The sequence below is a fragment of the Magnolia sinica genome, chromosome 18 (assembly GCF_029962835.1).
Source record: "Magnolia sinica isolate HGM2019 chromosome 18, MsV1, whole genome shotgun sequence".
NCBI lineage: Eukaryota > Viridiplantae > Streptophyta > Magnoliopsida > Magnoliales > Magnoliaceae > Magnolia > Magnolia sinica.
In genome coordinates, this window is record NC_080590.1 from 37,397,630 (window position 1) to 37,409,205 (window position 11,576).

At 39.4% G+C, this 11,576-nt stretch overlaps 1 protein-coding gene across 5 annotated transcripts; it reads left to right on the plus strand.

The window, feature by feature from the left end:
- Nucleotides 1-957: 957 nt before the first annotated feature.
- On the plus strand, nt 958-9,212 carry LOC131233648 (zinc finger BED domain-containing protein RICESLEEPER 2-like). Of its 5 annotated transcripts, XR_009165314.1 has the most exons (4): nt 958-1,323; nt 3,669-3,743; nt 7,579-8,514; nt 8,552-9,053. XR_009165314.1 is itself a non-coding variant. In XM_058230435.1 (3 exons), exon 3 carries the CDS (start codon nt 5,158-5,160, stop codon nt 7,237-7,239), a length of 2,082 nt encoding a protein of 693 aa, XP_058086418.1. In that variant the 5' UTR covers nt 958-1,323; nt 3,669-3,743; the 3' UTR covers nt 7,240-7,431. The 5 variants fall into 5 exon arrangements, 2 of the variants coding, with proteins under 2 accessions (XP_058086418.1, XP_058086419.1); XR_009165316.1 differs by lacking the exons at nt 7,579-8,514; nt 8,552-9,053 and adding an exon at nt 9,069-9,212; XR_009165315.1 differs by having other exon boundaries at nt 7,579-9,053.
- Nucleotides 9,213-11,576: the final 2,364 nt, after the last annotated feature.

Genomic DNA, 11,576 nt, shown 5'->3' on the forward strand with positions numbered 1-11,576 from the left:
GCAAAACGAAGTCATTTTCCTCTGAGGAAACAAAAGCGGACTGCCTCAGCCACGAAGTGGCCCAATCTCTGTAGGTCCACCATGATGTATGTGTTTTATCCATTCCATCCATCATTTTTTCCCATTCATTTAACGGCATGAGCTTAAAAATGAGTAGATCCAAAGTTCAAGTAAATCACACGACAGTAAATAGTGGGGATGATTGCTCCTACTAATAAAACCTTCCCGTGATATTTATTTGACATCCAAACTGTCCATGTGGTCACAAAGACGTCCAAGAAAGAGAGAGAAAAATATCAACTTAATCTAAAATTTCTGTCTCCATGTTAATTTTCAAGGTAGGCGTTAACGCTTTCTCGTGGTGTGGTCTACTTGTGCTTTTGACGGACGCGGATTTCCTGCGAAAGCCTTTCGCAGGAAGTTCCTGCGCAAGGATGCTGCGTGGGACCCACTGCAATGTATGATAGAAATTCATTCCGTCCATCGATTTTGAGAGCTCATTTTAAGACGTGGGACCAAAAATTAGGTAGATACAAAACACAAGTCGGTCACACCAGAGGGAAAATTGGGGAAAGAAATTCCTACCGTTGAAACCTTCCTGGACTCCATCTTAATGTTTATACACTATCCAAACCGTTTATAATGTCATTCCGAATGGGATGAAGTGAAAACACGAAAATATAGCTTGATATATAACTTTTATGGCCAAAATAATGATTCAACGGTTCTCACTGAATACCCAATGTTTCCTCTCGTGTGGTCCATATGAGTGTTATAAAACCTATTTTTTGGTCTCACGTCCTAAAATGATCTCTCAAAACGAATGGACGGGGTGGATTTTACACAAACATCTCGGTGGGTCCCACACAGCATCCTTGCGCAGGAACTTCCTGCGAAAGGCTTTCGCAGGTAGTGGTGTGCAAAATGGGTCTGATCCGGCGGATCCGATCCGATCCGCTCCGATCCGCCCCGATTCAAACAGGACCGGTAGGCTGGATCGGTTAGGTTCGGGTACAAAGGGGTAGATCCGAATGCAATTCGGATCGGATTCGGATAAGCAACAAAACCGATCGACCCGAACCGAAATCCGATCCGTTTGGGTCCGAGCCGATTCGAACCAGACAGGACCGGGTGTAAATTGACAAGTTTGGCCCTCCCCTATATATATCTCTTTTACCCCTTTTTGTTTTTTTTACCCTACCTACCTGCCGCTCTCTCCCCACACCCGAACCCTAAAATCCCTCAAACCCTTCTCCTCCGTCGTCCCTACCCGAACGCCGGCGACTCGCAATCCTCATCCGACCATTTGCAACCGTTCATCAGGTAGGTGGACCCACTCAGCCACTGTTTATTATTATTTTTTTTTGTAAGAGATGGCTCTCTCGTCGACCAGCCATGGCCGCTGCCCGTCGGTGGTCCGGCCACCTAGGATCGTCGGCCACAATTTGAGATTATTGATCCAGACAATGTTAGTTAGAAGCAAAGTCGAATTAGCAGGAAAAAGGAGAAAAATGAAAAACTTAAGAACGGGAGAGAACTTACCCTGAGCTTAGGCTTGTTGGCAAAGGGCCTTGGAGTAATCTGAATGATTCAGATAGCAAGACGGAAGCTAGTTATATATAGCTGGCACATGAGCTTGAGATCCAAGCTGTCCATCAGGTGGGACCAACTCGGTACTATCTGAAGATGAAAACAGGGCATGTCAAATGGAAAGGGTTAAAAACGAAAAAACTTGTCCAGGACCCTTGTTTAGTAACATGGGGTCCCCGTCCACCTGATGAGCAACTGGGCCTGACTTTTTTTTAAAGAAAAATAGTCTCTTTGATGTTTTTCTTGCCACCAGCCACAGTATTCATTACATTCATGTTCCCAATGTAAGACGTCCAAATAATGCCCCATGCGAATGGCTAGAAGTTTTCAACGGAGCAGATTAGGTGGGCCCCACCTCTTGGAAGACGGTGTGGCCTTTACTGTGGGTCCACCTCAATGTATCTATTCTATATCCATTATATTTATTTGTTTTTCCCATCATTTTTGGGCATGGCTAAAACATGAAGTAGATCCAAATCTCAGGTGGGCCGTACCAAAGGAATCAGTTGTGATTGAACACTCCATTAAAAACTTCCTAAGGCCAGCGTAATGTTTATTTTCCATCAAAATTGTTGATGAGGTCACACAAACATAGATGAAGGGGCGAAAAGAAATATTAGCCTAATCAAAAACTTATGTGGCCAATAAGAAGTTTTTAATGGTCTATCTGCTAGCTCCATATGAAATGATCCACTTCAGATATGGATTTGCTTCATGTTCCCATCTTAAGTGTATTTCATTATTTTATCATATATTGATATAGGCTGTGTACTCCTTCATTTCAGTTATTAAAAAATAAAAATAAACACACACACACACACACACACACACACACACTCTTTCAGAACTTAAAGGGATCACGTGAGTAAGTGACATTCTATTTCTTTTAAAAACTCTATATCTCTATCATTTTGTTCATACAAATATCTCTATCTTAAATATCCACTACCTTAAGGTTAGGAATGTAGATTAAAATATTTAGAGCCCTAGCCACTGACTAAAAAGTTGGGCCATGATGTGAATGTATTGGCCTTGAATCATTCATACCATATGTTCTTTGGCTTTGTGCATCCGACTAGATGATTATTCTCATGCAACACATTATATATTCATTTCAGCTCATGCCAAGTAAGAAATCTGATTTCTTTTCTTTCTCAGCCAAAGAAGAGTCCTTCCGCTGAAAAAGGAAAAGCAAAGGACAGAGCTCTTTTTCTTTTTCTTTTTTCTTTATTCTTTATTCATTTTTGCATATTTTTCCGTGCATCTAGATGACCTTGTAATTTACAGTCTGACCAACGCATAGTTGGCCCTGTATCCATTTGTATGATATCTAAGTAAAATCCGATCAACCATTCATTTGGTGGAATTTATGCTTTGGATCAGATAGATTGCTGTTAATTTTTCTTCACTGTGGACACTTTCTGATTTATATGTTCATTAATAGCCACAAGTTTTGATTGATCATTAATAGCCACAAGTTTTGGATCAAGATGATATTTGTTTTTTTTCCCTTCACTCAGGCTTATGTGAACTTATCAACATATTGGATGGTGAACTTAATAGCGGCGCATTATATATAGACGGGATTGTTGCTCCTTCACTAAGCGAGAGCACCTCCTGCTAATGCCTGATCCATTCCATACGTTGGGAGATCAACTGACAGATGCCATTCCCTACGTTGGGCCCCACTATCATAACACTTTCGTCCAACTAGTTGCGTGTGAAACGTCACAGATGCACACATGTACAAGGATGTTCACCAGGAACTATTTGGACAGCAAGTTATCCTCCAACTAGCACATAATTTACAAGTAGTTGGTTTTTCCCCCTTCACAGAATTTGCTTTTTGTTTTTAAATATCTGTTTGCTTCTTTACTTAATTTATATAGAAATACCATTTGGGATTGTCATTCTTATGTGTTTGTCTATTTTTCCCATAAAAAAACATATTTGGGATTGAAATGTTTTATATATGTTTCTTTTCTGATGTGGGGTTAAGGGTTATCTGCTTGACATTGCTTTCTTTTAATAATTTATCCCAATATAATAATCTTTATTTGTTTCTGTTCCTTTCTTAGGTTGAAGCAGAGGAACAACCTGAGATTTCGGAGTCGTATTTGGTTTCAGTAGTCCCTTATTTCGCCTTTTGTAAAGTGAGTTATTTTTATTTTTGCCCTCTCTTTATTTTTTGTCTTGATGCAAGCACAAGTGATTTAAGATTTGGAGTCCTGATTTTGTCTGAAATTTCATGATTAATTAGTCTAATTAGGTACAAAATGTCATGATATTTCTTGAAATTTGTGCCACCAAACATGCGCTGAGATAGAAAAGAATCTTATTCACTTAATTCCTTTTCTTGTTTATATTTTCATGGCAATTCTTTCTTATTTTTATTATACAACAGTGTATCTGGGGAATTATTGAGATCTTGTTTGATCTTACAATGTTATAACTATAATATAAGTAGAGCATGTTTCATAGATGGACCCGAAAGCTATGTGCCTTTGAGTCTCTTATTATGTTCAGCCCAGAAAGCCTCATCTGCAAGTAGTTTGGCTCATCTAGAGATTACCCAGGGGCATAGTAGATTGATTATTGACTATGTACTCTAGTCTTAATATGTACATTGCTTTCTTTGCTTAGATTATCTCATTATTGCTTTCTTTGCTTAGATTATTATTGTGACTTGTGACTTGTGATTGTGATTTTTAAGTTAGATAATTAGTTACCCGATTGAGGATTTCTATGTTGCCATACATAGATATAGTGTGTTTTGGTGGCATAGAAATCGCTCAAATTGTCCCATTTTGGACAGTTCAAGGTTAGATGGATAGTATGCTTTCATACAGTCTATTTAAATGTTCATGCCTGATCTGCGGTCCATCTCCTCATTTCTCTCTGGATATGTTTCTTTCGTTTCGTATCCAATGTCAAATATCTTCACATTGCTTTAGATATTTGGTATCGGAATGTAACGTAAGATGAACTTATCTAGAGAGGCATGGGGAGATACTGCCGGATTTTCGGCGTGAACGTTTAAATGAGAATATGAAAGTATTACAATCTATCCAATCTTGGATGGGTAACTAATTTAGGATTTAATTGCTACTGGTAAGTTAGATAATTAGTTATCCGTTTGAGGATTTCTATGTGGCCATACATAGATATGGTGTGTTTTTGGTGGCATAGAAATCGCTCAAATTGTCCCATTTTGGACAGTTCAAGGTTAGATGGATAGTATGCTTTCATACAGTCTATTTAAATGTTCATGCCTGATCCACGGTCCATCTCCTCATTTCTCTCTGGATATGTTTCTTTCGTTTCGTATCCAATGTCAAATATTTTCACATTGTTTTAGATATTTGGCATCGGAATGTAACGTAAGATGAACTTATCTAGAGAGGCATGGGGAGATGCTGCCGAATTTTCGGCGTGGACGTTTAAATGGGAATATGAAAGTATTACAATCTATCCAACCTTGGATGGGTAACTAATTTAAGATTTAGTATAACTCTATTAGCATTAGATTGCTAATGCTAATATGATATAGTATATTTCAACTATCAGATGGAAAGCGAGGGTCTTTCCAATACCCCGTCCCCGGCCCCGGGTGGTCGGTCAATTACATCACCGATGATCCTTGAAGATGAGGGATTAGGTCTTGAACATGAAGAGGTGCCCGTCGACATTGATACTAGTACCACACAGTCTCATGTTGCGGGAAAAATGAAAAAGAGGTCGGCAGTGTGGGACGATTTTGAAGAAGTAACCCTGAAGAATGGCCAAGTGAAGATACAATGTAAGCACTGTAAGAGTCAGTACGCTAAGCAATCAGATGGGTCAACCACAACGTTGAAGAAACATATTTCAAAGTGTCAGAAAAAAATGAGAAGTGCGGCAACGCAACAAACACTTTCATTTTCACAATCTGCAATGGGTCCATTGGTGTCCATCTACAAGTACGACAAGGAGCTGGTGAATGAGTTGACGGCCAAGTTAATTATTACAGATGAAAGACCATTTCAGATGGTAGAGAGTCCTGCTTTTGTTGGACTAGCCAGATGCCTTAACCCCAAATACGAGAAGGTCTCTCGTACAACAATCAAGAGGGTGTGTATGAAGATATATGAAGGCGAGAAGGTTAAGTTAAAAAGAGAGTTGGTAACGCAAGCGATTTCCCGAATTAGCCTAACATCAGATTTGTGGACGGCATCCAATCAACGAAAGGGGTATATGTCCCTAACTGCTCACTACGTTGATGCTGAATGGAGGCTTTGCAAGAGAATAATAAACTTTCGTTATCTGGCACCTCCTCATAGTGGTTTGATGATTTCAGACTGCATACACAGATGTCTTATGGAGTGGGGAATTGAGAAGAAGATCTCCACAATTACTCTAGATAATGCCTCTGCAAATGATAGCGTGATAATGAATTTGCGTAACCAGTTTAGGGCCACCAGTGACTTGTATTTTGGTGGAAAGATATTTCATGTTAGGTGTTGTGCCCACATCTTAAACTTGATTGTACAAGAGGGCCTTAAAACAATCGATCCCACCATCGAGAATATAAGAGAAAGTGTGAAGTACATACGGGGGTCACCTTCACGATTACATGTATGGAATGAGATCGTGAAGCGATTGAATTTGTCAACTCAGAGAACGATGAAGTTGGACGTCACGACACGCTGGAATTCAACTTTTGAAATGTTGGATTCAGCGATAGATTTGAGACTTGCATTCTCTCACTATGCACAGCGTGATAGTGCGTATGTTTGGCTGCCTTCTGAAGATGATTGGTCAGTAGCTGAATCAGTTCGTAAGTTCCTTTTTGTTTTTTACAACAGCACAAAGAAATTTTCGGGCAGTAAGTATCCAACATCAAATATATTTTTGCCTGAACTTTGGAAGGTAAAAGATGCCTTGCACAAAGGCAATACTGGACAAGACTTTTTACACTTTATGACCATGGGTATGCAAGTAAAGTTTGATAAATATTGGTCTGAGTGTAGTCTGGTAATGGGTGTTGCGGTCGTTCTTGATCCTCGATACAAGATGATTATGATTGACTTCATATGTAGTAAGTTGTATGGTGCGATGGGTGTTGCTGAGGCCGAAAAGATTTCTGATGCGGTCAGTGAATTGTACAATTTGTATGTGTGCACGGCAAAAGAACAATCTTCTCATGTGGGTTCTAGTTCCGCAGTTGATGAATCGCAAGAAGACACAATAGATGATTTCATGTCTTACTATGCACAGCGGAAAGGGACTCAAATACGAATGCCTAGATCAGAACTTGAAGAGTATCTCAATGAGGATCTTTTAGTTGTAAAATCCAAAGGTGATGATTTTGATATTTTGGAGTGGTGGAGGACAAAATCCGGTAATTTACAGTACCCTGTGCTCTCATTAATGGCACGTGATATATTATCAATTCCAATTTCAACTGTGGCTTCAGAATCTGCTTTTAGTACAGGGAGTAGGGTCGTAAGCAAGTATAGAAGCTCACTTACACCCGAATCGGTTGAAGCGCTCATTTGTAGTCAGGATTGGCTGCGTCCAATGTGGGGGAAAGAGAACTCTGTTGATGAGGAGTTCGATGAAGAGGAGAGTGAGAAGATAGATGAGACAGTGCCTGCAACTGCGATGTGATTTTGATGCATTTTATTTCTGTTATTTAATGTTATTTGTAATTTTGTTAAAACAGTTACATTGTAATTTTATGGTTATGGCTTATGGGTGGAGCCAACCTTTCGGTTGGACTTGAGATCTATTGTAATTTTCTATTTTCATGTTTTCATGTCCACACGAAATGTGGATTAGATGATAAGTTCAAATCCATGTTAGACTTCTTAACCTAGTCGTGTAAATGCTCATTCCATGTTAGCCTGACCACACCAAATGTGGATTAAATCCATCAATTGGATAGTTAGGATTCATTTTAAATTAAGATGCCATCATTTGCTCATTTTAACTTTGGCGAGTCTGCAGGTTAGTCCGGTCACATTCGGTGAGTCTATTGCACACGATTATTCATTTACTGGACGGTAATCTCAACTTACACTACCACTGATGAAGATTATATAACTGATTTAAGGAATTTCAAGGAAGCATTAAACCTGATAATGCCCTAAGTAGACCATGGGACTGGTTTGTTGATTATTTTACTAATTTTTGCATGTGTGATGAGAACATGGATTCAGGCAGATAACTACCTCAGTACAGGCTGCTACAATCTCAGGTCGGTGTGCTGGTTTTGTGCAAACAAGTAATGAGATGGCTCTTGGCACCGTTGTAATACCCATTTCCATCTATGGTGGGAAGCAATTCTCCCTATCCATTCACATATACAACTGTTAAGGTCCAACCTGTGGACAACTTCCAACCTTTCATGTATATATGACATCCAACAAATCCATGAGTATATAGGGCTGACCTTTGGTACTTTGCACAAGGAAATCCTCATGGTGGAGCCAACCTTTCGGTTGGACTTGAGATCTCATACATATGTTGGCAATATTAATGGCAGGTTGATTGTCATGGTAGAGAGGAGCACGGGCCTCAATTTCTGTTTCTTGCAAAAGAGATTGAAGCCATGTGATCTCACAAGTTGTTTTAGTCATTTCCCTATACTTAGCTTCATCAAATGAACCACAGTCTACTTCTGGCTTTTTCATATCACCAGATTTCCTCCTATGGAGGTGTAGATGTGTAGTAGCTGTTGTTTGACCTCCTGCCATTTCAAAGAGTAGTTTTGGGTGCATTTGGATGTCCGCATAACAGAAGTGTTTGCATCAACCCATGATTGAAATGGCATGGTCTTGTGGGCAGCATTGAAAGTGCGATTACCTTTCCGTTTTTCCTGCCTGAAATTGATGCGCAACTCATTTCATGCAAGATGTGAGATGAGTGGGGCATTAGTTGTGGGTGGGGATCAGTTCTACCCGACCACTGCATTTTCAAGGCACCCAAACACACCATTAGTTGAGAAGAAAATGTGTAAAGACTCATATGAAGTGCAATTTCCTTAGGACCTATTTGGTAGACACATTTTAGTTCATCTCTAATTATGTATTAGAGATTATGATGGTTGGTTATCATTTATCAAGATTATTTTGCCAAAAAGAAATATGATCCCTAATACATAATTACAATGAACTAAAATGTGATGGACTCATTGTTAGGTGTCTTCCAAATAGGCAGTTTTCAAATTGAGGGACTTGACTCTGGATATGGATTGTGATTTTCATACTTTCAAGAATTCAATTTCCTAGTTTTTACTTTTTATTTATTTATTTTATATTATGGAAATTGTTGATTTTTCTCCATTCCAAGTCAAGACTACCTGATGGCACAGGATATTAACTTTCAAAGAAGTTATTTGATACTCTGGCAGAGAATGGCAATCCATGCATCTATTGGAAAAGCACAATTTTCTCATTTTTATGCAAATTAATGCAGGTTTTCCCTTTATGATGCAGTGTCTCTCTTTCAAAGAACATGCTTTGTTCATCTGACAATTCATGTGCCAGCATTCCTATTATTTTGTTGGAGGATTTTCAGCCATGGATGATATCCTACCTTTCTGTGGATGAACAGGCGAATATTGTGCATTGTTTGATAAGTTTCAGTTTGATCCAACTCTTAATTGTTGATAAGTTTCAGTCCACCTGTGAAGGTGGTAGATTCTTGGCTTGGCTAGAAGATCCAAACTTCTTATGGGACCTACAATGCAAGACAAAAAGAAAATGAAGCATCACCCTCAAACTTTTTCATCTCCTAATGATGGCCATCTTTGTCTTCATTTTACATTTATATTTTGCATATGAATTATTTCTTTTTATTTTTTTCTTTTTGAAGTAGAAGACAATAAATTTACCTGAGTAACTTTCTTATCTTGCGATACTGTGGACAAGGCCCAACTATGTTATATGCAGGTACCTATGGTCTCCTATATATTTGTTGTATATGATTACTTGGAACTGAACGTGCAAGCCTTCATTACTAGTTGTAGTTGCTAGATTCATCTAATCAATGACTGAATGGAATGATTTATTTGAATGTAAAACTGTCATGATATGTTCGTGTGATGTGTGGACAGTCTCTTTAGGTATTTCCCACCCCTTTTTAATACAAGTTGAAGGCTTCTCTTCTTTTTAGTATATCTGCATGTAAGTCTGTCCTGTTGAGAGTTCATTGATTGCTTGGAATTTCTTATTGCTAGACACTGATTGTCAACCTTTCGGTAAGGGTCGCACTGTATTGTGTGGGGTCGGGGCGACATCTAATCCACTATGCCTATTCAAAGACCGTTTCCATCAATCATTTCATGCGCTAATGTACAGGAGATTGTATGGAAATGTAGGTCTAACTGTAAATGGGGCCGCTCTAAGTTTATGACAAATCCACTCTATCCATTTCTTACGGCTCATTTTAGAGAACGAGCCCACAAATTAGGCAAACCTGAATCTCAAGTAAGCCACACAATAGAAAAAGTGAGATTCCAGCTATGTTGTTGAGACATGTTGGGGCCATTGCCAGGCTAATATTCAGCTTCTGATCTTTCTCATATTTAGTTTCATGCCCTAAAATGAGCTAGGACAGGTAAATTTCCAAAAGCCATCAATCGTGGGTTGTCACTGCAATCAATGTCATCAATTAATGGGAGACTTTTAAACTCAGGTTTGGTGGACATTTAAATCAAAAGATGAAAGTTGATTAACTTAGGTGGAGCCCACCATGATATCTGTGACAAATTCAATTCATACGTTTTTCAAAAAATTTTAAAATTAATTCTGGACCGAATCCGAACCGGGTCAAATCCGATCCGACTTGGTTTTGCTTATTGAGTTGGTCTCAGATCGGATCATTCAATGCACTGATCAGATCTGATCGGATCAGGTGACTCGGATCCGTTCCCAGATCGGATCGGATTCGGATCAGGATACCCAAATTTTGGATCGGTTCGGATCGGTCACAATCCGATCCGACCAGGACCGATGCCCAGCTCTATTCGCAGGAAACCCGCGTCCGCTTTTGACGGAATGACGACGTTGATAAAAATGCGTATATTAACGGTGACCCTACAAAGCTTGGAAACTTATTAGCTACTCCCCCGGCCATCAGCCCCGTGGCTGGTGTTCGTTGCTCTATGGGCCCCACCATCATGTATGTATTTCATCTTCCGTTCATCCATTTTTACAGATTATTTCAGGGCTTTATGCCAAAAATGAGAGGGATATAAACCTCAGATAGACCACACCACGAGAAAATAATAGTGATTGGATATCTACCATTTAAATGCTCCTAAGGCCCACTGTACTGTTTATTTGACATGCAATACGTTGATTAGGTCATGCAGATCCAGATGAAGGGAAAAAACAAATATCAGCTTGATCCAAGACTTTTACGGCCACTAAAAAGTTTTTAGGGGTCGACGTTCATTCAACAGAGATTGGGACATACCACATTTTTGGGATCATACCGTAAAGTGATCTAGAAAACATATGGCGGCATGGCATTTATAGAGTTTACATTAATCAGAGCAGGGACATTGAATCCATACCGTGTAGTCCACTTTATACTGGGATCTCTTTCAATTTTGAAATCATAACCTAAATTGAGTTGGTGAAACTAATGGACGGCGCAGATATAGCACAAATAAATGAGAAATTTAGCACTGTACGACCCATTTACGAGTTGAAGCCCACCGCTTTTTACCGCACCAGAATAAGTCCTAGCTGTAAGGACGACCTGCCAAAGGTCGAAAATGCCCCTGCTTTTTCAGCAATTAAAAAAAAGCTGGGGCTTCCTATAGCTACAGATTATAACCGTAGCCATAGCTGCAGCATTAATCCTTCAATTACTGGGAGGGGGGCAGCGAGTAGGGGTCAATGAGTTAGAGCTAGACTTATAGCTCCGGATTGTAACAGTAGACATAACCGTAGTGCGATGCACATTTCTCTCTCTCTCTCTCTCTCTCTCTCTCT

Excerpts from the sequence above, each read along its gene's own strand:
- LOC131233648 (XM_058230435.1), top strand. The coding sequence starts at position 5,158 with ATGGAAAGCGAGGGTCTTTCCAATACCCCGTCCCCGGCCCCGGGTGGT.